Source organism: Paramormyrops kingsleyae, chromosome 11 (genome assembly GCF_048594095.1).
Source record: "Paramormyrops kingsleyae isolate MSU_618 chromosome 11, PKINGS_0.4, whole genome shotgun sequence".
NCBI lineage: Eukaryota > Metazoa > Chordata > Actinopteri > Osteoglossiformes > Mormyridae > Paramormyrops > Paramormyrops kingsleyae.
This window is the reverse complement of record NC_132807.1, coordinates 10,381,980-10,407,848: the sequence shown is the minus strand read 5'-3', so window position 1 is coordinate 10,407,848 and position 25,869 is coordinate 10,381,980. Positions and strand designations below refer to the sequence as shown.

General features: G+C 49.7%; 1 protein-coding gene across 9 annotated transcripts in view; it reads right to left on the bottom strand.

Moving 5' to 3' along the window:
• Window positions 1-25,520, bottom strand: part of LOC111840745 (neogenin-like) — a 115,872-nt gene extending 90,352 nt beyond the window's left edge. For 4 of the 9 annotated variants that reach the window (XM_072718017.1, XM_072718025.1, XM_072718020.1 and 1 more), the window contains exon 1: window positions 24,917-25,519. In XM_072718017.1, coding sequence (XP_072574118.1) covers window positions 24,917-25,004 — 88 coding nt within the window. In that variant the 5' untranslated portion in view covers window positions 25,005-25,519. Of the gene's footprint in view, window positions 1-24,916 lie in introns of all 9 variants that reach the window. The other 5 variants (XM_072718018.1, XM_072718019.1, XM_072718023.1 and 2 more) reach the window with 2 other exon arrangements.
• Between the last annotated feature and the right edge of the window lie 349 nt (window positions 25,521-25,869).

Here is a 25,869-nt window from a genome sequence, read left to right as displayed (position 1 = left end):
CCAGCTTTCCTCGGCAGTTAAAACAACCAGTGATTCTGCTTTGTGTCCAAATCACTCTCCGTAGATCAAAACATCTACTCTACTCTTCAGTGATGCCTGTAGGGCAGCCACAGAGAGGTGCGGTGGTGCCCACAGGCCCCTTAGTACCCAAGAAGTGCAGGGACACGAGCTGAGAGCGTAATGGCTTTGAGCCACAGAACCCAGCAGCAGGATTGAAAACTGTGAGTTTGCCATTCGGGGAACCCGACATAGCCCTGGGCGAAGGCTGCGCCCTCCAAGCCCAGATTCTCTGTGTCTCCGAGGCTCCTGAGCAAGACGCTCAGCCATCGACTCCGACCCCCTAATCAGAAGAGCACCCTGACGCATCCAGTCTGTAACACAGAAAGCCAAGGCTGCCTTATTATCCTTTAGTATAATTAACTACAGGATCCCAAAATGGCTGCGGAGCTTCACCCAGGACGCCGTTCAGATGAAGCACAGAAACAGCAGAGACCCACAAAAAAATCTTTGGGGAAGATGGAAAAAAAAATGCAGCAGAATTCTACTCCTCAACATTTGTATTACTATCACTATTTCAGAGCAACTCTCGACCAAGCAGGGCAATGCAACTGCCTGTGCCCCAACGCCCCCACCCCCTGCAGACAGACCCCCCCAAAGCCGCTTCCGAGCGCCGAGAGACGAGCTGCAGCCCGGTGCCCCCGCTCTAGTGCTTCCGGGCAAGCCGTAAATAAATCATTTCAAGGTGCCTTTGTTAACGGGGGCAATTAGAGGTGGCCCGAAAATAATCAACCCCCGCACTCTCCTGCGTGCATTAGGGGAGGAATTCTGAAGGTGGGACCCCCCCCCCCCCATTCATACACTCTGAGGGGTGCATGCTGAACAAAAGCGTTAACGAGGATGTGACATGCCTGCCAAAGGCTGAGAGTGTCACCAGGGGACTTTGGGCAGAAGGGTCAGATCTCTTCAGGAAAAGCCAAATGAAATTATACTAGGGGCACTGGAATGTTACGATAGTGGAAGCAGCAGTTAAAACTCGAGGTCTTTTTTTTTTAATTCCACCCCCCCCGGGTGAAAGGCCAGAAGTATCCATGTACATTACCTCTACATTTCCATGCTAATTCAGGCACCTGCCATAAAGTCAGATGAAGGGCAGTGCAACTAGTACAGAGTGAAAGTCAGCAGCAGAGAGCCTGTACCTCAGGGCTAGGAGTTCTGAGCCTCATCAGCAAAGAGCCCAAACCTCGGGGCCAGGAGTTCTGAGCCTCATCAGCAAAGAGCCCAAACCTCGGGGCCAGGAGTTCTGAGCCTCATCAGCAGAGAGCCCAAACCTCGGGGCCAGGAGTTCTGAGCACCATCAGCAGAGAGCCCGAACCTCAGGGCCAGGAATTCTGAGCCTCATCAGCAAAGAGCCCGAACCTCAGGGCCAGGAGTTCTGAGCTTCATCAGCAAAGAGCCCGAACCTCAGGGCCAGGAGTTCTGAGCCTCATCAGCAAAGAGCCCGAACCTCAGGGCTAGGAGTTCTGAGCCTCATCAGCAGAGAGCTCGAACCTCAGGGCCAGGAGTTCTGAGCACCATCAGAAGAGAGCAGGAAGAGCCTAAAGATTACGACCAACAAGTATAGAGCCCTCTGAGGACGGGCTGGTCAACACGCATCGGCCAGTAACCATACAGCCAAACTGCGCTCATATTTGTTACAGGAATCCCCACCGACCCAGCCGACCAAGCCAGCGCAGCTCCCAGAACCCAGCCATTGCTCCTAGACGATGTTCTGCTGGCCAGTCCCTGCATGCAGACCTCCCTACACAGCTGGTCCCCTCATCCAGGAAATCCATGCTACTTATCGTTAGCACCAATCCTTAATGCTATGATCGCCTCTTGGGAAGGAGCTGCCTGATCTGAAGTGGAACGCAAAAGGAAAACAGAGAGGAAGCCAAATCAAAGGCGGTAAATACGGCGTATTAAGAAGGAATCTGTATCAGACTTGAAGCCTGCTACATGTTACCGAATAAACAATGGACGGCTCTGCAAGCCAACATCAGACATGCTGCCACTGATTAAGACTAGTTAATTAATTATTTGCCATTTGTTGATTAATTCTTGATTAACTGTTCCCAGCAGCAATTAAGCAATGGTTTCATACAGCCAGTTTGGAGGTTGGTAATTACACATAATAACATGTAGTTACATATATTATCCTTGTGTTGAGTTACTCAATGGCTCTTCAACACCACGTGAGGTCAAGACCTTAACATCTACAGCATGAAGAAAACACAATAAGCATCCCTTTGATTCAAATTAACACACAATCAATATGCCATTCATTTTAACAAATTGGGTTCTATTGAAGCAAACACTGGACGCGAACTTGAGTAACGCCGGTGGACTTGACCGTGTTACCGGAACACTTTCAGGGCAGAATGACAGCATTAAGAGGCAGTTAAATTCCTCTGAATCTCTAATAAAAAACCATTAGCTTGCAAACACGCCCATGGCTACGTTTCTGGGCTCAGATGGCAAGGTTGCCCGGCATGCGGCCAGGTTTAAAATGCCTGAGCCCGGTTTCCATGGGCTGCTTGTCGGCCCCCTGCCAGCTCCCCCAGGCCAGAACTCCTTCCTCCACAGGCTGCTGCGTACCGGGATCTTCCTCTCCACAAAATACTGTATAGCTAGGGTATTGGCTGTATGGTAACTTGCTAGGGTAGCCTGTCCTTACAACAAATTGGCCCACCCAACCACCAGGGGGAGCCAGAGACAAATCCCCCCCCCCCTCCCATTCAAAGAAGGACCATCAGATGGAAATCGCAGCCGTGAGCATATGGCACCTTTGCTGCACTATATACGTGCATCTGCTGAGTGGGATGGAAAGGGATTTGTGGAACAGCACAGGATCCTGTCAAGTCGCAACAGCCCATATTAAAAAAAATCCATAAAGCTGTTCCCATAATTGTAAAGATTCTTCATGGAGTAACACAAGCATCACATCAATCTGTGAGCACTTTACATGACATTAATAACAGAGTCAGCAATCAATGGAGGCTGGTTATGGTCTTGCAAGCGGAGACTGAGGGAACCTTGCTGCTTTCCAAGCGACTCGCCCGGTGACCCGAGGATGGGGACACAGCAGGGGACACAAACGATGACACACAAGACAGCCACCGAGCAGATTCACAAGCCGTCATGGGGGGTGGGGGGGTTACAGGATACCCAGCTGGAGCAGGCCCCTCCACAGCCACAGGCCAGCAAACAGCGAGCCAATGGCAGCCCAGGATGAATGATTTATGATGAGGCCCAAGTCCATGGCAGCGGTGCTCGGCTGGAGTAGCCTTGTATTACAGAGCCCCTTTGGTTGGAGCGAGAGGGAGTGTGGACGGGGCGCAAGGGTGCGAGGGAGAGGCGCGAGGGTGCGAGGACAAAGGGTGCGAGGGAGGGGCACGAGGGTGCGAGGGAGGGGCACGAGGGTACGAGGGCAAAGGGTGCGAGTGAGGGTGTGAGGGAGAGGCGTGAGAGGGAGGGGCACGAGGGCGGAGGGTGCGAGTGAGGGTGTGAGGGAGAGGCGTGAGAGGGAGGGGCACGAGGGCGGAGGGTGCGAGTGAGGGTATGAGGGAGAGGCGTGAGAGGGAGGGGCACGAGGGTACGAGGGCGGAAGGTGCGAGGGAGAGGTGCGAGGGTACGAGGGCGGAGGGTGCGAGGGAGAGGCGCGAGGGTACGAGGGCGGAGGGTGCGAGGGAGAGGTGCGAGGGTACGAGGGCAAAGGGTGCGAGTGAGAGGCGCGAGAGTGTGGGGCATGAGGCCAGAGAGCGAGAGATGTACATGTACAATGATATTCTAACTTAAAAATCTTACTTGCCAACGTTCATAAGTAACGCTATTTTTCAATACAGCTCCGGTATCTTGGTTATAAAATTCGCCAAGAGCGTGGGGTTTACGTTTCGCTAGAACATTTATATTATTAGAGGAAACAAAACTTAGCAAGCTGTGCTATTTTAATGACCGCTCCTTTTCAGGATTATCTTGTATGTTTAACAAGTTTACTGTTGCTACTTTTGCATGCTAATCCTAATCATATTTATCATTGCTGTTTAAATCACTCATGAATAGACGTGTTTGTGAGAAAAGTATTTTGAACTAATTTTTTCTTTATAAATACAGCAATACTTATTGTAGAAACAGATTTTTTTTCCAGTATTGTGCAGCCTAATTACATAATACGAACTACTATGAGATATCTAACATACGATGCAACATTTGACATGGGGCAGTAATGTGATATGTAGCAGAGCGAAGTATGATGTGGACCAGTGGTGAGAATACAGAGAATGCTGCAGCAGTATCAAAAAAAAATAATCAGCAACTCGATCGCATGTGAGTGTACAACATTTAATGCCACAACCTCATATAAACAAGGGACACCAAGAAACAAAGGAGCCAACCAAGATGGTTTTCTCGCACTGCCCCCTGGTGGACATAATCTTTAATCCCTCAGACAAACGTAAACAAAAGTATAATCAGTACACTGCTTGTAGTGCTTGTCCTAGAAAGAAGAAAAAAACAAGTCATATATTCATGTCAATCAAACATGCAAACAAATGGAAAAGAATGAAGAGCAGCATAGCAGCTAGACAGATGCCCCCCCACCCCTGCCCCCCAGTGACCAGCCCATGCCACGCCAGCAGCACACGGCCAAGATGGCTGAGCTTTGGGGGCAGGAACCCATGGCAGGCCAGCGCAGCATCCAGCAGGACAACGTAGCTGGCGGGGGAGGGGAAGCGGCCCCCCTCCCACATTCCTCCTCTCGAGGTGGCTGCACATCTACGCAGGAACATGGTGTTTGAGAAGAGAGAGGGGAGGAGGGAACTCTCCCCATTTTGTTTTGCACTGACAACTCAGATGATTGCACAGGGGATTACCATGTCATTAGGATGCAAATAGATTTTAGGACGATCCCTTTGCAGCAGGGCGGGAAGCCACACAGTGCATTCTAGGCTAACAGGGTGTTTTTCTGGTGACGATACAATTAAGCAAAACGAGGAGCTGCTCCGCACAAAGGCGGCAGGGCACCGGTCCTTTGTGCACCACTGCGGGTCTAGCCCACCCACAGGAGGAAGGAAGGCTAGAGAGAGCCGTGAAAGGCAAGGCCAACAAAGAGAATACCTGTAGCGGGCTGCTTTTCATAAGACAATGTCAGCAGAATGCAGAGAGAAAGAGAGAGAGAGAGAGAGAGAGAGAGAGTGGGGGGAGAGAGCAACGGGAAAGAGAGAGAGGGAGAGCAGGGGGAGAGTGGGGGAGAGAAAGCAGGGGAAGAGAGAAAGAGCAAGGGAGCGACAGAGAGAAAGAGAAAGCAGGGGATGAGAGAGAGAAAGACAGCGGGGAAAGACAGTGTGGGCAGCGGTGGCTTGATGGTTATGGAAGCGCATTTGTAATCGAAAGATTGCAGGTTCGAATCCCCGACCAGCAAGGCACCACTGAGGTACCCTGAGCAAGGTCCCGCCCCCAAGCACTGCTCCCCGGGTGCTGAATTAGCTGCCCCCTGCTATGTCACGAAAGTCACATATGGGTTAAATGCAGAGGACACATTTCGTTGTTGCGCACTGTGTGGTGTGTTAACAATGACCACTGATCACCCAAAGAAAGAGAATGGGGGAGAGAGAGAAAGCGGGGGAAGAGAAAGAATGGGAAAAGAGTGGGGGGAGGGAGAGAGCGGGGAAAAGAGAGCGGGGAGAGAGAAAAAGAGGGAAAGACAACAGGAGGAGAGAGAGCAGGGAAAGAGAGAAAGCGAGGGGGGGAAAAAAAAGACAGCAGGAGGAAAGAGAGCAGGGGAAAGAATGAGAGAGCAAAAAGAGAGACTGATGTGCGGCTGACTTCAGTCTCCATGGTGCAAGTGGACGACTGAATTCCAAATAAAAATCGACAGCAGATTTGCACCCATATTTCACGCAGCCGATCACAGCACGCAGGGCTTGGACACAGCGCCCCAACGTACATCAGACATTTGCCCCCTAAATTATTCACGCTCTCGGGGGTGAGACATCCAAGTGGCCACAGCCAGCCATGAGGAGGCGCTGCTGAGTTGACACCCGACCCTCAAAAACAACATCAGGGGGACAGGAAAGCCCTTGCTGGACCAAATTCCCAGCTCACCACCCAAAACATGCCTGGAATGGGACAGCCCAACAGTCCAGCTGCAGACCCTCACCAGGCGCAACATAACCCCCCCCAAGAAGGGGGCGGAGTGGGAAAAAGCCTCCAGTTTCATTACATAGCCAATAATGTCTTTCACATGCTTAGTTTTCACCAGGCGAGAACTGCTGAGCAGGGGGCGGAGGGGACGGGGGGGCATACATGTCCTAAAAACAAAGCATCAAAGACTTCCTCCAACCACGCCTTCTTAAGGAGGACCAGGTTAATTACTCAAACAGTACTGGGCCATCCTATTAAAGGGAAATGGCCATTCACACCTTCTACCTTAATGGCCGTGGGTTAAGTCCGCGTGGGCTTTTCAGCAAATCAGGTGCTTAATATCACGTGCATCCAATCGGAGGCAAGAGCAAATTGAGATTTCATGAACAGGACCCGATGCGAGGCGATTTTCCGACACGCATTTAGCCGTCAGTGCCGCGGTTATTAATTACTGAAAGATTGCCTGTAAATGGCTGGTCCACGCTGACCTTCTTATAAAGAGGGTCTCCATGGTGACCCTCTGCTCCGTGGCAGAAAGTGTGTCCAGCTGCGGGGGACCAAGGCTCCCTCGCATGCTGGCTCTGAGCTCTCATCAGCTGGCACCCAGGTGACAATACAAGAGGTAGTGCCAACCTACATCATGGTAAGAGGCGTGTTCCCATCACAAATCCTAAAAGCAGCCAAAGCAAGGCTTGCAGTCTGCATTCTGAGCACAAAGGCACAATATAAAAAAAATAATAAAATAAACACCCTCGGAAATCTTCTGAAACAAAACCCGCCTGCACAGTAAAATATGACAGATGGTTTGTGTCTTGGGAGAAAAAGGAAGGTTGTACCGTAAACATTACAGTAAGTAAATAGCAAAGAGATTTATTTTTTTGGTGAACAGATACACAGAGGCACTGTGAAGCGCGTTTGAGTGTCGGCAGACGCACAGCTGAGGATTCAGCGTAAATGGAGACTGGCAGCCAACGGCGAGCGAAACGCGTGCCAGACGGACAGACCCGGGAGCGCCAAGGGGGTGAGCCTGCCCCGCGGGCGACGTCTACATGACCGTCTGGAGGTCTACACACAAGGACAGGGTGCAGAGCGAGCGCGTCCAGCGACCACGCACACGCAGGCTGGTGCTAGACGGCGCCGCTATGATGTCTGCAGACGGGAAGCCCTGAGCCCTGCCCACCCGTCTCGCATACAGGACGCAGACGCAGGACGCAGACGCAGACGCTTCGTCTGCTAAATGTGTCACTTGTATTCTTCCCCATCATAAAAACCAGACCGATTCTTCTGCTCAGCGTGAAGACAAATGAAGTCACAAATGAACCTGTTGCTTTACTGTAATACACCCTAAAGTATCTTTCCTATTCTCAGCTCCAATGTTTAATTACCTTCTAAAAATACCCCCCTACACACATTATTGTGGTGCACACTTGTCATCTTTGCACATCACACACATATACCCACTATCAAGACCAATCTGCAGCTCATACATGGTTTGGATGGCTGTATGTGCTGTATTGCCTGTTTGCATTGTATGTTTCTCTGTATTTGTTAATATTTTACTCAATAATATTAATAATAATAATCCCTACTGTACTCTGTTGTGTTTGCACTGGACAGTCGTCCTCACTCCTCTATGCCCTGTTAACTGCAGCCATCTCCGTGTTCACTGTTTGCACCGAACCACAACCAGCTTCGGTATGTTCACATACTGGCAAAGTGTTCTGAGAACTGAGAACACATACGCACTTGGGGGGTAGAGGTTTTATCAGACCAGTCCCCAAATAAACCTCCCAATCCCTGTCTGCCTCCCCACGTCATGTGATGTCGGCGGGCCCTCCCAGCGCGGGTCATGCAGACACCCCACCCATCGCGAGACGCCTCGCTCTCCAACACCCCTCCCTCCCCAACGCTCATAAACAAACTCTTGGTCCTGCTGGGCGGGAGCAGTGAGGGGGCTCTCTGCCCAGTCTTGCTGTTCGCACCGAAGAGTTTCCTAGAAGCGTCTCAAGGGCCCCTTCAGTCGACTTAGTGACTCTCCGGCGCCTCACGCCCCAGAGGAAATTCTGGTGAGGCCTGTACAGTAAACACAGTAAAGTAAACACAGCTCCAATCCGGCATAAACCTGCCCACTTTATCTGCATGAACTGGTTAGAATTCTGCCTCATCCCCATTTGCCTGTTAACCCCAATTAGAGTCCAGCTGCCCCCCCATATTTACTTACACTGCTTATGGAAATGCAGCACGGATGTTTTGATCACACACACAACCCCCCCCCCCCAACTTTATTTCTGCAGCGGCCTGCAGTACATAAAGGCGGCTTCTGCAGCCTCATCGTTAACAAATGTGAGAACAGTGGGCAGCCCACGGCCTTAGCCGAAGCAGGAGCCAGTAGGCGAGCGGGGCCAGAGCCTGGACCCAGCATGGCCAGTGGTCTCCTTTCCCAGACAGCGAGAAACATCCAAAGCTCACCTGGAGCGGCAGCAGAACCAAGGATTATGACGAGCAGAACCACGCATGAGGCGAACATCTCCCCCGTCTGTGGTAACACGCACATGCCGTCCCCTGGCTGACCACTCACCCAAACCACTAGACTAAACACTTCTGCGATCCTAAGGGTGCTGACGGCCCCCCTTCCCACCCCCGGAATCTGATTAGCCAGGTGCTTCTAATCGCATTCAGCCTCCCCGAGACACATCTGGCCACCCCATCTGCAGGTGCCTGCCACATATCATTAAGGCAATCATTCCATACAGTGCTTTTAATTATCATTATTATTATTCTTTTTTTTACAGCTGTTAGGCCACAGTATTTAAATCAATGCAAGTAAGCCGTGACCCAGACAAACACACATAACTATAGACACATAACTGAAGAGGTTCATCACCTAGTCATCAGCTAGTCATTCCCACCTGGTTTCTCAGCTTCCCGTGGGGCACGTGACCCACCTTTATTATTTGGAAACTTCCTGTGCTCTTTAATGCACAAATCAATGATTTTAAACAGCGGTGGGCAGCGTTCAGATAATCCGCTAACTGCTAACTTTTGTAAAGCATAAAATCATAGGTATGATTATTGTCTTTTGTGAGCATGGTCAGCGCAGCAGCTGCTGAGCAAGAGAGTTATTCAGTTGACTTATGATGATACAGTGTTACAGGCCGATTTATTCTTCTGCATCACTGCAGCCTGACGCGCGCCTCCCCTGAAACGCAACTACGCGACGCAGCAACACAGACCGCAGCAACTGTGACTGGTCCGCTTAGATTCACCACGGCGCACTGACATGAAAGTTTTATTCGATTACCCCACTTTAAAAAGCGTCTGCTGGATATAATTTGGGATTAACTTGGGATGTAACGCTTTTTACATGTTTGCACTGGTAAAATCCTAATAATATTATGTAATATATAAAGGAGATGCTTACTGAGTTGCACTACTAGAGGCACAAATATTTGAAGTAAAATGACACTATTTGCTGTCCCCTGAGAACCAAATAAATTCAAACTATTTGCACCACATCGAACTGAATAGCATAATTCTTGAATTGCATTGCATTGAATCGCACTGCGTCACAGAAGCATACGTTATTGTAAGCATATTTTCATCAGTTTACTAAGTCTACAAGTTTACAGTAAATAAACTGTTGATTGCTGACTGCAAAGTAATGTTTAATTTCATTTATTCATGTAATTATTTCTGTAAGCCTTGATCATCATTTGATCTTGACAAAGTATTTTTGGAAAACTCGATGCATAAACTACAACATATAAAAAATTCAGTTCTTTGTAGCTACATTTGTATAATAAAAATCGGTGTTAATGGTTATCGTTGGATTTCGCTAAATTTTAGTTTAGCGTTATCAAAGTAAACTTTGGAGTTGACATATTAGCGGGTATCGAAGCTAACTTATTGCTTAGCTATGCCAACCACTGGTTTTAAACTATGGTCTGACTCCAAGTATTCATCAGGGTACAGAAAAAAAAAACTAATAAAAATGGCTTCTGGGCGGCCGGCAGCGCTGGTCAACCTATTAGGCGACATAGGCAGCCACCTACGACGTCATCTGCTGAGGGAGCGCGACTGAGGGAGCGCGACTGACGAGCCCAATTCACTTTATCAGGGACAGGGGGCGCTAGCGGGGAAGTTTGTGTAGGGTGCCACATAGGCTTTGGCAGGTACTGGTGACAGGTTACCAGTCATAAGACTAACCAAAGCCCTTTGGCTTTTCATCCTCCCCCACTCTCTTCTCTTCCAACAGTGGCTTGTGCCCCCGTCCCCCAACCCCGTCATGCAGGCTACCCTAGCTCTCACTTTGGGTGGTTTCCATTGAACCAAAGACATGTGGATCTGGATCACAATATCGTCGAGCACCGTGGAAGCACCAGGCAGGGGGAGGGGAACCACCGTCAAATTCCCGAAAACCAGCAACGGCTGGGAAGGGTGTTTGTCTCCTTCTGAGCCTCTCATTTCACTGCAGCTCAAGCAGGAAAAACCTCAATCTGTCGAGATCCCTCATCAACCTGGAGCATGCCTCTCAGATGGTGCAGAGATCGATCAAGGAACATGGCAGGACTGGCATCTTAGTATACACCCTGTGAATCTCACACTCATGGGTACAGATGCCCACGCTCCAAGTCAATCACAAGAATAATACAATGGCTGCATAGAGGCAGGAACGTTCTCTACGTAACCCAGGGCATCATCGCGGCTGGAACGTTCTCTACAGAACCCAGGGCATCATCGCGGCTGGAAAGTTCTCTACGGAACCCAGGGCATCATTGCGGCTGGAACGTTCTCTACGGAACCCAGGGCATCATCGCGGCTGGAACGTTCTCTACGGAACCCAGGGCATCATCGCGGCTGGAACGTTCTCTACGGAACCCAGGGCATCATCGCGGCTGGAACGTTCTCTACGGAACCCAGGGCATCATCGCGGCTGGAACGTTCTCTACGGAACCCAGGGCATCATCGCGGCCGGCTTGCTCTCACCTCCAGGGAGGTATAAGGAGAATTTCCCCACAGGGATCAATGAAGTATCAATAATTAATTTTTATTAATACTCCTCTGGTGTGGGGGGGGGGGGGGACACAAACAGGCACCAAGCCCGTTGCGAGACTGCTGAGAGACAGCAGCTGTGTAAATCCCTCCCCTCACAAAGATAATATAATTAGACAAAAGTGTCACCGGGAGAGGGGGGTGTTTCAGGAGAGGATGATGAAGCGACCAACAAAAAGCCAAGGGCAGCAGAGTGGGGCGGAGATGGAGAGAAAAAAAGAGAGAGAGAGGTGGAGTATGAGGCGCAGGAGATTGGGTGTGTTATTGATTATCATGGAGACCGTGGGGGGGGTCAGCCACAGAGAGCCGAGGCCCCAAGGGCAGCAGTTAAAGACAGGCCCCCGGGGAGTTGGGGGCACACAAACTAGCTTAAAATGAGCCTCCATCAGTCACAGTGAATATTTCATGCAAGCCCCCCTCCACTGCCCATCCCCCGCCAACATAAACACATGCTCCTGACAATGCACCCAAGACTGATTGAAATTCAGATGGGGGACCTGGCACTCTTGGGAGGGGCAATAAACACCCATAAACTGGGCTCAAATCACTTAGCAGCTCTTTAATTGGGGAGGGGCCATCTTTAACGCCATGGTAAGGACACGGACAATCACACAGCACCCCACCGCCACTCAGGACGCCGCCCCATGTCAGAACAAGGCAGACAGGCTACGATTTCAATTATCACATCCTGGTGAGTTAAAGGTGCCATAGAATGAAGATCTGACTTTACCTCAGCATAGGTTAGCTAAACAAATATCTAATCATTACAGAAATCAAAATAATTGAAAGCAGAAGTCCAAACTGAAAAACTACACATTTACGAGCTGCTCAGCCTTGATAAAAATTTTGCGACGAAGCTCGCATCATAAAATCATTTGTTCACTGAGATGCAAAATACTAACAATGTTCTTTGTTACAATAATAGATACAAAGTTATGACTACGCTAACTATACTAACGATGTGCCTGGGTTGGAATATTACTGTTCCATGTGGCAAAGCACAAAGAGTACCCTCTAAAAAAATAATGAAAAGTACAGTATAGTAAATAAACCAGTAACAGTTATCAAGTATTACATACTGTTCATAACTGTGTGTTATACTTTCATGCGGCTGGCAGTGCACTAGGCACCAGCATCATACAAACACACGTGTAATATATTGCCCCTTGAAATCACTTGGAATTTTTCAGCATTATCTTACGGTCCGTCATTGACTGTAACGTTGTTCTGCGCGTGACTGTAGCGATGTTGGTTCTATGTGAGCCACTGCAGCGCCTCACTGTGAACCAGCCAATCACAGCAGAGCTCATCAACGTATTAATGAACTCATCAAAAAAGGGAAAACAGTCTTTAATTCTAGGGCCAAATAACAGGGTGCAAATGAGCCTGTAAAACCTCTTCTGGGCGTTTTTTGACCAAACCAAAGTTCACATACCTTCTATGTAGACACCAGAGAACAATTGAAGATGCTGAAAAGATGCCTTCTATGGCAGTTTTAATGTCCATTACTTGCATGCAGTTAAAACACTGAACAAAATAAGACATACAGAAAGGGCGGGGGGGGGGTGGCATAAGGCAGCTTCTCCTGACAGACCACAGCCCCCTACAAGACAGTAGCTCTGCTGTAAAGTCATAAAGCCAATTTACCCAAAATGCAACACAGGTGACTTGGGAGGGGGGACTAAATGTACAGCTCTGGCCTTTCCACTCCTGCTGCTAAGACCCCCCCCCCCCCATTAGGGCTGCCCTAAGGGGATCCTGAAATTCAGCTGCGACAGTGGCAGCGTTCCGTCTCGGTGCCTGGACATTATCTTCTCAAATCATGCAACGCTGCAACTTCTTGCGAATCTCCTGAATGCAGGCTGCGAGGAGAATGCTAATTAGGCAGGACAAAGCACCCCCACCCCCCACTTTTCAGGCACTCCCTAGACGTCAGGACACCCTGACGGCATAGAGTGTGCGCATCATCATGGCATTCCCTCACATGCCACCGGAGGTGGTGGAGGACTGGAGACCCCTGTGGCCTGGTTAGCGCAACCCGCAAGCCAGCTAATGTACGTCCAGCTGCTCCAGTCACTGCCAGCTTAATTCCACTAAATGATTATTACCTCCAAAGTCCTTCAGACAAGCTGAACAACAGTGGAGGTGAGTGGTGGTGGTGGGGGGGATGGGCGGGGGCAGCACTGTTTACTCAGGGAGAGACACAAGGCACTAACTTCCTAAAAGCTTCCTGCTTTTCACAGAATTATTTCCCCTCAGGAAACTTTATCAATACGGGCCAACACAGAGCTGACCCAAAACACAGAGCACTTACTCGAGGGCTGTAATTATTCGAGGAGGGAGGCACACTGACCCAGTCTTACCCTCATTTACCTGTCAGTCAGGCCTCAAACCCTCACAATCCAGTGCTTCAGTTTAAAAGCTCTGAAGATAAACCTTCACTCAGACTCACCTCCCAGGCAGTAAAACCAGCCCTTATTTCTTACGGCTCCCAAAGGCAGACTCCGCTCGTGACACCGTCACGCAGACTCCACTCGTGAGTGTTTATTTCCCATTACTTAATGCGAAGAAATTCCACCAAGTAACGAGCAACCGGTAACATGTGCGGAGGACACCCCTCCCCCCCCGCACTCGACACCGGAGGGAGGCCATATGCTCCCGGTTCTGCAGCCTGCGGGCTGGACGGAAACACCACGCACAACGGCACCTCCTCCTCGTTAGGAATTAATTAATACTGATGACAGCATAGACCTCCGGTACGGTCTCCACAGATCCTAGGCATCGCCCGCAGGGAGCACTTGAACCCCTGACCCCACCCCCCCTGACAACCTCATCTACCCCCCCCACCCCCCCACGTGACACCACCCTTCCAAGGCAGACAATGGCATGGCGGGGGGCCCAAGCACTATTATCTAAGCCTACACTTCCATAACAAACAACCCTGCCCCAAAGCCCTCATAAAACCAACACCAATTGTTACCCCGAGCCATGGGGGGTGGGGGGGGGCGTCAATGCGGCGCCTTCAGCCACCGAAAGGGCAGATGATTAAAAAGGGACCTCGTCTTTCACTGTACGTGACGAATATTCGCACAAATGAATGGACAGATGTGCATGCTAAAACACCCAAACCCCCCTCGCTCTTGGGAACGTGGACCTGCCGTGTCACTCACGCCACGAGAAGCCCGCAGCCTCAATGTTAACGTCAATCAGCGGTCAATGGTTTACTATTCAGCAGGCGGCAGCCCCCGGCCTAGGGCCCCAGAAAGGCCCGCGTGCGGATTAGCGCTGTTTGCTCTGCCCCCAGGGCACGTCTCAGTTTCCTCTCAGCCCCCCTCCCCCCCAGCAGGGCCACACATTTGCATACGGCTCAGAGTAGAGCAACACGGGACATTACGGTCACGGCAGCAGGGCAGGGTCTGCAGTCACGGCAGCAGGGGGTGGTGGTGGTCTGCAATCACGCCAGCGGGGGGCGGTGGTCTGCAATCACGGCAGCAGGGGGGTCTGCAGTCACGGCAGTGGGGCGTGGTCTGCAATCACGGCAGCGGGGGGCGGTGGTCTGCAATCACGGCAGCAGGGGGGTCTGCAGTTATGGCAGTGGGGGGGTCTGCAGTCACGGCAGCTGGGCGCGGTCTGCATTCATACTCCCACCACCCCTTCCCCACTCTCCTTCCTCAGTTTAGTCCATGCCAATTCCCTGCCATACCAGCAACCACTGCCTTCACCACGACGACCCCTGAATACAAACCAGTGCCACTAGCACTCCAACAGCAGCCTAGCGATGGTTCTGCGGGACACGTGACTGTTACCATCTGGCTCAGGGGTACTCGCAAACCACAGCCAGGATGCCAGTCTATTCTAACTCACCCCCACAGGGCAGTAACAACCGAGCCCTAGCTAATACACTGTGTCCATAGCGACGTGCATGCACCGCATGCTCAGTACTGCATCAGAATAACGGGGTTACCCACACAGGGGAGCAGCCGGAGTCCCGTCACAGCGCTCCAGAGAGGCCACACTGAACATCTGAGTCCCAGAGCCCAGTGCTGGAATGTTACAATCAATCCGCAGGTGCCCCCCCACCGCAGAAACAGCTCTTAGCATCCCCTTTGTTTCGGCATTCCGCCCCTCCTGGCGCCCTTTTTATTTCCCGCGGGGTTGAGGGTCAAAGTTCAGAGGTCAAAAGGAAAAAAAAAAAATACTCAATTCACTGGTTTCCATCATTGGCTGCCAGGCAACTTCCTGAGACAAGTAACTTTATCTTCTCAGGGGTGTGTGAGCTTCCCCCAACCCATCACCCCCCCCCCTCCCCACACACACTCACACACACACACACAGTCTGAGCCAGATTTATACCAGAAACAGGCCGGCACAGGGGCCTCAGACACAAACAAAAGGCTGAAGCCAAGGTGCTGCCGGCCGGCTCAGACACGCGGCCACGCCGTTGCGCCGCCGGCCATCAGCTTCCCCCAAGGGTAACCCAGCCAGTGAAGACCAGCAGTGAGGGTGGGGAGTTTCACTGAAAATACCAACCATCGTGGGTAAAGGCTGGCTCTGATTAAGCACTAATAGAGGGGCAGCCAGAAGAGGAGGACCTGCTTCCCTTCACGCATCTACAAAAGGCCTTACAGGCATCATAGGCACCCGGCGCTCTGCGGAGAGGATAACAGTACCCGGAGTGGGGGGAGGATGTTCAGCTTCGACCTAGAACTCCGTGCTGGGAGGCGCTAATGACTGACCAGCTGGTCAGCAGGCGGACACTGAAACGGCGGTTCCTACTTCACCCAGAACCATAACCATAACCCCCCCCCCCCCCCCCATCCCGAGTCGGACCTGTAGGCATCACGGCTGTCCCTCTGCAGCCCACAGCAAGTGAGCAGACTGCCGGTAAATGAGCGAGTGTTGGACACCGAGCAGCCATGAAGCTGGACAACGAATCACCAAACTCAATGGCAACAGCTTCACGACGATCCGGCCAAGCTCAATGCCGAGAGCTTCACGACGATCCGGCCAAGCTCAACGCCAGGAGCTTCGCGACGATCCCCGCCAAGCTGAACGCCGAGAGCTTCACGACGATCCGGCCAAGCTCAATGCCGAGAGCTTCACGACGATCCGGCCAAGCTTAACGCCGAGAGCTTCACGACGATCCCCGCCAAGCTCAACGCCGAGAGCTTCACGACGATCCCCGCCAAGCTCAACGGTGTGAGCTTCACGACGATCCAGCCAAGCTCAACACCGAGAGCTTCACGACGAACCCCGCCAAGCTAAACGCCGAGAGCTTCACGACGATCCGGCCAAGCTCAACACCGAGAGCTTCACGACGATCCCCGCCAAGCTCAACGCCGAGAGCTTCACGACGATCCGGCCAAGCTCAACACCGAGAGCTTCACGACGATCCCCGCCAAGCTCAACGCCGAGAGCTTCACGACGATCCCCGCCAAGCTCAACGCCGAGAGCTTCACGACGATCCCCGCCAAGCTCAACGCCGAGAGCTTCACGACGATCCGGCCAAGCTCAACACCGAGAGCTTCACGACGATCCCCGCCAAGCTCAACACCGAGAGCTTCACGACGATCCCCGCCAAGCTCAACATCGAGAGCTTCACGACGATCCCCGCCAAGCTCAACGCCGAGAGCTTCACGACGATCCCCGCCAAGCTCAACGCCGAGAGCTTCACGACGATCCCCGCCAAGCTCAACGCCGAGAGCTTCACGACGATCCCCGCCAAGCTCAACGCCGAGAGCTTCACGACGATCCGGCCAAGCTCAACGCCGAGAGCTTCACGACGATCCCCGCGAAGCTCAACATCGAGAGCTTCACGACGATCCGGCCAAGCTCAACATCGAGAGCTTCACGACGATCCGGCCAAGCTCAACGCCGAGAGCTTCACGACGATCCCCGCCAAGCTCAACATCGAGAGCTTCACGACGATCCCCGCCAAGCTCAACGCCGAGAGCTTCACGACGATCCCCGCCAAGCTCAACGCCGAGAGCTTCACGACGATCCGGCCAAGCTCAACGCCGAGAGCTTCACGACGATCCCCGCGAAGCTCAACATCGAGAGCTTCACGACGATCCGGCCAAGCTTAACGCCGCAAGCAAGAGCACATATGGGGACCCTGTGATTCAGTTTAACTATATATTTTATTCCAGTAACATTAGCATTTCACATGTGTTCAGTCACGCTGATAATACAAAACAATGGTACATTAACAGGTTATAAAAAAGTCTTCCAGGTGATACACTCATACCATATGAACTTGGGTTTCTTTTAAGAAAACGCCGTTACATATTAATGGTGTCCTTGACGGTGCTGGCCGCTCGCAGGCTGAGGGACAGCTCCCACCCCCCCCACAGAGGGCAGCGAGGAGGAGAAAGTTTCACAGCTACAGGAATCATAACTGGCAGCTGCATGGGACACAAACAAGAACACTGGGAAATAAAAACGATGCAAGATCATTCAAATCGCTAACTGGGTCACGGGACTGGCCCGGTATTGTTGATGGCAGGCCAGCAAGGCATCAAAGCGGCCTTATACACTAACTGGGTCGGGGGGGGGGGGGCGCAGATTACGGCAGCTGTGTGTGCACTGCTCCCTTCATTCACTCAGTCTCATAGCTCTGCTGTCCAAACTGGTTTAACTCTGGGACACAGCACTGGCTATTAAGATTCAAAGTGGGCGAAATGTCAGGGAAACGAATGTCAGAAAAATAAGCTGAACTAACCAGGTTCTGTATTATACCCTGTAATTGAAATGTAATGAAACCAGTCCAGCTTCATACCAAAAAGTTATTCTGCACATTAAATTCTTGACATAGCAGCCCGAAACTCATAACTGAATAAAGTGTTTAAAACTGGAAAACATATAGTCTTTGTTTAAAATATAGGAGTTATTACTCACATCTGTATCACTGACTGTACTCACAGCACTTTAAAATGAAGGAGACAGCAAGCAGAAGAAGTTCAAACCTAATACCATCCTTTGTCCCACAAGAAGGTCTCAGCTTACACTTCTCATCATAAAAATAACGCCGATAACTAGGATCTCTAAACAGCTTAAAGCCTGTCCTATTTGCAGCCACACAGCCTGGAATTATATTATATTTTCAGGATTAGTGTGAGCAGATGGTTTCTGTGTACAGACCGGTTTGGGGGGTGGGTGTTGCATGGCTATTTAACTTTCCCTCGCAGGATTCCAATTTTGGGTCTTGCCAGACGCAGGTGGCAGCATCGGGGGCACAGGCAGGGGCAATGGGTACCTGTGTGCGGGTGTGTGCTGGGGCCGGCACAGTGCACGGAAAGGGCGTGTCAGCAAAGGCACGAATATCGCTTTTGTTAGGAGCAACTTTTGTGTCAGATGAGGGAAGAGAAATGAAAGGCAAATTAGATGGTGGGGCAGACGGGCTTTTGGAAGCTCTCCTCTCAGACTGATGTAGGGTTAGCCATCTCTTATTTGCAAAGACGCTGCAAAAAAAAGAAAAGAAAAAAAAAGTGGTCTTTTAGAGTCACCACTACAATTAAAGCAGCAGAGTTTCACAAACACACGCCAAATAATTATGGGGGATCTTTCACGGAGTGAAAACTTAGGAATCCTTCAAAGACTCCCATTAGTCAGCATGGCCGCCCCTTTGGAAACAATAATTACAATTACTGTCATCAAACTGATTATTCAGTTAGGCAGCTGTGTTCACAGATTCCAAGCTGCCGTCAACACACACAGGCACGCACACACACGCAGTCACGCACACACACACACACACACACACACGCAGGCAGGCACACAGGCATGCACACACGCACACACACACGCGCACGCACACACACACACACACACACGCACAGGCACGCGCGCACACACACACACACACGCGCACGCACACACGCACACACACACGCGCACGCACACACACACACACACGCGCACGCACACACACACACACACACACACGCGCACACACACACACGCACACACGCGCACACACACACACGCACACACACACAGGCACGCACACACACAGGTCCGGGCACACACATGCATAGGCGTGTGCACATGCACACACACACACACACACACACACACACACACACACCCGCAAGCTCCTGTTAACCGCTCAGGGGTCCTGTGTGGCCCATAACCTCCATCAGCCCACTTCTGGTAACTTGTGGAATGCTCCAGAATAAAGTTACAGGAAACAGAGAAATTCCAGCAAATCAGTGGCGTGTACATTAGCCTCCATTTGCACAACAGCAATTCCAGTTAACAACTGCAGTTCGCAGCAAGTTGCTGTAATGTGACTGGGACAAAGTCTGCCGGCTCCCCATCTTTGTGTCATAGTAGGAGGGGGCCAATGCCTGCAGTTACAAGGAGAATAATTACCACAGCCAGCACCAAGCTGCAGGAATCCTCAGCCAATTTCAGAAAGCCCTGATAATCCAATGGTTTTTAATTGCCCGATTGGCTCTATTAACAGCCTTCGTTCCAGTACTGCTGACAGCGACTGGTCTCAATGACTTTTTAATGCGATTGCTGGTCAGCAGTCAGGGCCGATCGTGACGCTCCCAGAAATGAGCAGGGAGACTGTCGCCTAAAGGCTGGTCAATGCTTCTCCGCACACGTACTAACGCACACGTCCACTCAAACGTTTAAGATGTGTCTGACGTCATTGTGTGCCTCTGAGAATGAATGCCTACTGCACTCCAAAATTTATGGCCACGCAGCGGTGCATGCTAAACTCGGACACACTGCGTATGATCGATTCGCTGGCATCCACTTTAAATACCAACATAGATGTTTTGATGAGACTATTTACAAGGTAATAAAACTGTTACGTACATATAAATGTGCGTGCATGTGTGTGCAGACTTGTTTCGAATTGAAAATCTCATGCCAGCCAGCCGACCAAAGTTGGCGACCTGGTGAGCTGAGTCTCTGAATGTGTAAAACATAGAGAAACGGACACAAACCTCACTGCCATGGTACGTGTGCAGGGAATATCAGGAAAATATTATTATTAATAATAATAATAATAACATATGAACAATACATTGTGCGCATGTGCAAAGTATGTGGCTTAACCGGAGAAGTATGAACGTTTCTGAGTACGTATGCACAGAGTGGATACACGAGTGTTGCACTAGTGCGAAGTATGAACGTTTCTGAGTACGTATGCACAGAGTGGATACACGAGTGTTGCACTAGTGCGAAGTATGAACCAGCCTTAACTCAGGTTCCACCAGGGCCTCTGTAGGTCCGCTGCCGGGCCTGTATTTAGCTTGCACACCTGTTGACCTGGGCCTGTCGGCGGCCTTGGGATGGGGGGTGGGGGGGGCACACAGGAGCCCCCCTGACCAAACCCCATGCTCCCACTCCACAGGATGCTTGGCATTAACCACAGCATGGAGGCCAACGGGAGGAGAGCTGCCTGCTGCTTCTGGCGCGTCAACAACACACAAGCCTCTGCTGCATGCTCACCCTCTTCACAGAGAGTCTGGAAGCTGTTGACCAGCAAGGGCACAAGCCAGCACTCATGCAGCATGGGGGGATAAAACAAGTTTTGTGAACTTTACAACAAGCACAGAGAAATATATTTAGTAGCTGACAGGGCAAATAAACACTTCAACTTGATCATAAACAGGAGAGATGTTTGCCGGTAGCAAACGTCAAAATTGTAGTCATCACCTTAAAGTTCCATTACAAGTCGAAAAATAAAAAGAAGGCATCAGTGCACTGTGCTGACACACCCCAGAACCAGCGCACACAGCGCCCCCTCCAGGCTGCCTCATCTTCACAGCAACTAGCTACTCAGCCCCCTCCCCCCCAATGTTCACGACTGTGAGTGACATGCAAAGGAATAAACAGATGCACCACACATTAATTCAGCCTGTAGGACTTCTGTTCCTCCACACCCAGCCCCCATGCGTGCGTCAGTGAAAACAATCTCCAGCTTTGACAAATGCCCGATAATCCTCATATTATTCACAATTATTAGCATGAGCCAAAAGGGTAACCTAACCTCTGACAGAACGGCCTGTTTGGCGTCTGGAACCAGTCACCTAGGTGCCATGTACAAATTTTCCAATAGATTCCCCTCATAAGGCTCTATTTGCATAACGCGAGTAGCCAAAGGATAATATCCTCACGGAATGTGTGAGCCATCCCGAAAGCCAGCGGTGACTATGACCCCCCCACAAAGACTAAATCCTAGATAAAATTATGCATTTGTTCAATGGAAAGCAACAGCCCCCCCCTTAACAAACACTGCAGGCAAACATAGATTAAAGGCACAGAAATAGCAGAAACAAATTATGATAATCACAGCCTTTAATAACGCCACTTTTTTTTTCCTTTGCTAACCAAACATAATTAATGAAGAGTGGAACAGATACCAAGCTGTAACGGAAATTGTCAATTTCACCAAGGTACACAGGGAACAGTCATTTGCCAACCTTCCCATGACATCATCGCCAGAGGGCCACCCTCCACTGCCAATCCATATATTTTGGATGTAAGACACCGAATGTATGTGTTAACCAGGGTATCATAATTACCTAAACTAATGAATAAACCGCTTGGATAAACATGCAATTATTCCCTCCTAGTGAGTGAAGTCAATAGGCAATTATGAGTGGTCTGTCCACATAAATCAGTCATTAATATACAGTGTCATACTGAAGGTGGGGATGAATCCCAGGCGGAGAGTCACAGGTAATATAAAGGCACTAAACACAGAGAATATCAACTTATTTCACTGTTAGCATGATGCCAGAAGGTAATGCGCCAAAGTCGTTAATAGAAGCTATCAAATTAATTAAAAGCGCCACACCCACACTGACGGAGACGCCTCTCCCAAAGCTCGTGAATTTAAGTCATTATCTTCACGATCCTCAGCAGCAGTGCCAGGGGTCAAATTCCCTTTCCGAAAATCAATTATCAACAAATTCCCCATTACAATTTAACTAACAAATTTAACTAATTACAAATGGGTGCACTGAGCCGGGCCGTGCACCACAGCATGACGTAGTTATTACTGTAACCGCGGCGAGCGGCAGGTCGACAAGACGCTGGCTTTTATGCGGAGCCTGGCGGGGGCAAATTCACAGAGCCTTTCGTCACCTGAGACAATCCCCAGACAGCCCTGGGTAGCAGATGAGGCCACAGAGGTAATCTTGACAAAGTGAAGAATTTGAGCAACGCTGCTCTGGTTTCAGGAACCCAGTGATAAGCCATTGCATTAGATGGATCTACAAGCACACGCAATCCAGGGAGCTCGACGAAGGTCAGTGTGCTGTGAAACCAGGAAGTCACTGCGTGGTAACCCAGCCTCAAAGGTTGGACGATATTAATATAACCATTCCGAGAGTAAGAATCACGACAGCAATAAAGCCATCAGTATAAGCAATGTAATAAGCAGAACATCATAGACCAGCTAGGACTGGGGGCAGGTGAAGCGAGTTCAGCGGGGGGAGGGGACTATTACAGCCTTAGTTTTCACGCAATATACTGGAAGGAGAACACTGATAGATCATATTACAGCTAAAATGACAGCTTCATTATTTCCCTACATCTACTGCAATTCATCAATGCAACTAAACGTACCCAAATTCCATTGCACACATTCACAAAATAAATTGAGAAATGCTGTAAGATGAGATCTGTTCAGTTACAAAAACATTTCCAGCACATCGGTTGTTCCTGGTATGAATTAGAGGTGCAGCCTGGGCAGAGTAAAGTTTAAAAAATGCGTTTAAAATAAACAGACATTTTCCAGAAGGGGACCCCTGCAATTAGTAATCTGAAACTTACTCTCCCCATACAGCCCCCACTGCAATTCCCCAAAGTCCTCGCCCCCCCCCCCCCCCCCCCCCCCCCCCCCCCCCAAGGAACTCCCCTCTCCCCTTAATCTCCTGGTTTTATTACTTTCCAGAGAGATTCTGCCCACTTCACCCTACCCCCATCCATGCCTTTGTACTGATCTCCAGCAAAGCATGCATTTTTTTAAAACCACTGCCAAGCCCTTTTCATGCTGGGGAGAGGCTCTGTCAAGTGCCTCGCGCGGCCGAGCCCAGCAGCTCCCCACCACACTGCCGTGGTCCGCTCCCCGCGTGCCACTCATTTCCTCCGCTCGGGAAGCCAGCCCAAAAAAAAAATCTTTTCAAGAAGTACTTCACAACCAAATCAGAATGCCATTTTGGTCTTTAAAAATCAAAGTTTCACATGAACATAATTTCTCATGTGACAGAATAATGGTTCATTTTTTGCAAATGACAGTTATTCGAACCTCTAGATGTTTAGGAAATAAGTAACACCAGGCAATTGCCGCTTTGTTAGAGCACCGCCACTCCATGGATGTGCACCCGAGTCACGTGACTTCCCACCAAGAATTCTAAGCACAAAAAGCCATAATCCTGGAGAGGCATATGTTGAAATTCAGAGATATATCAGATTACAGTCTCACTTGGGCCAAAGGTAACTCTTCGCAAGCTTGGCATTTGATTTCATTAAAAATTGCACGCATTTATGCGACGGTATGTTTTAGAACATGAATTTGAAAAATGATTACTTTGTGATCAGCCTCTAAACATCACAGAACTTTAACCACCCTTTAAATGGATATTCCAGCTGGTCTGGAGAGACTGGTGCCATGCTGGTTTTTGCCAGTGCAGGAAACAATATGCTTATTTAAATAAACAAATGAGTACAAAAGAATACCATTTAAACATACACCTAGATGAAATAATACATACATGAAACACTTAATTCAACTACAGCTAGTTTTATCCCCCGAAAAAAACTCTATATTATTTGATAGTGACAGACTAATTCCTAAGTTCACTCGTATTCAAAGTAAAACAAAATTGTGGCGTTAACAATATGCGATACGCTCCTTTGATGGTAGTAACCTGTTGTTTCATTTTACATTTCATTTTACATTTGTTACAGTGGATCTTATGTTGTCTGTTTCGCAGAGACTTTTTTAGAGACAGCGTACGGACAACAGACAGCGTAAAAATAGACGCAAAGCCACCAGTAGTAATTATGTAGTTCTGTGTAATTATTAGGGGGAAAGAACCATCTGTATAGGCGGATATGTTCACATCGTGTTTACGGCCCTCTCGCTTTTAAAGAAATCTCCACCAGGTGTAGAAATAAAAATCATACAGGTAACCAGTATTACAATGAGACAATGTCCCACACAGCGACCCGCACCCTCACAAAACATGCAGTCTTTACTAACCACCTAGCATGGGATAAAGCCTTTTAACACTCAGAATTACCTACAAAGATAACCATGTTTACCAATAGCCTACATCCCAATTCGTTTCACGAACTGTAAGAGCAGAACGCTAAATGTGTGTCTTGGAAAGAAATGCGAAATTAAATACATATAAACTACATCTAAAATTACTCAATGTGCACAGTGATCAGGGCATATGCCTTTAGTGAATGGTGGGTCTTATCAGGAACACGCCACGGGTAGTTATAGCTAATGTAGCTGTGTCCATTAATAACCAGTTATGCGCCCAACTAAGTAACCATTGAATGGAGCGGAATTCCATTACTCCTGGTGTGGAGGCATTCCTGGGGAGTTCCTCAACTTTATAGGTCTTCCTTGGTTTGCAGAAGCATCTTTATCATAATGGTCTGCTAGAACTGTAATGATCAAGGTGAGATGTGAGGCTGGAAACCTTACCTTTGTCAGCATGCTTGGTCAAGGTGGTCGAATAAAGAAAGGTGAGACAAGAGAGGGAGAGGAGCAATCGTGCTCCCCGCTCCGCCATCACTTTTCAGAAAAAAATAATTAGTGTTTATACAAAAACCTTCGGGGAAATCCGTATTTTAAATCCTCCGCTGCCCCTTTCGCTCCTTGCGACCGGGAAGCGAAGAAGTTCACAGTTTCTCCGCAGCAACGTTACTAAACATTCGGCAGCTGAGAGGTTTGAAGCCAGCCGGTGAAAACATTTAGCTAGTTGGCCAGCTAGTAGTGTGGAGAAGACGGGCAAGGAGAAGCGATGGATCTGACTGCTTTCTCCAGTTTGGGGGGTTAAAGAAAAGCTTGAAGTCAATCCATGGTCAAACGGGAGCGATCGGAAGGTGACGGCATCGGCCTTCTGACCACGAATACCGGGCAATGAAGGAAAAGACTATCCGAAAATGCAAAGAGAATCCAGCCAAGGTGAGGTGGAAACAGAAAATCCAGCCCCGCCGCCAGAGACGAAGCCGCTACTACTGAAAGCAAAGTGAGCAGAAACAGCAGAGTGAAGGAGCAGGAATCCGGAGCGGATCGCCGCAAAAGCGGGACTGGAGCGCATGAGAAAATGGATTCAGGAAGCGCAGAGCAGCGAGTCAAAAGCGTGGCGTCGCTGGACCTGTGTGAGATTTTTTTTTTATTAAATGCATTACGATTACAATGTGTGTGTTCGTGTGCTCTGCGATGGACAGGCGTATCTCTGCCCTGTGTTCCCTAAAACAGACTACAGGCCATCTTGTAACCCTGTACTGGATAACCGGTTGGAAGATGGATGGATGGATGGATGGATATACTGCAATTACAAATTCGGCGGTAGTTCATGGTCTTTCAAACGTATTTTTATTTTATTACTTTTGGTCAATTAAATCCACAGAGCCGAGTTAAAGAGAATTGAT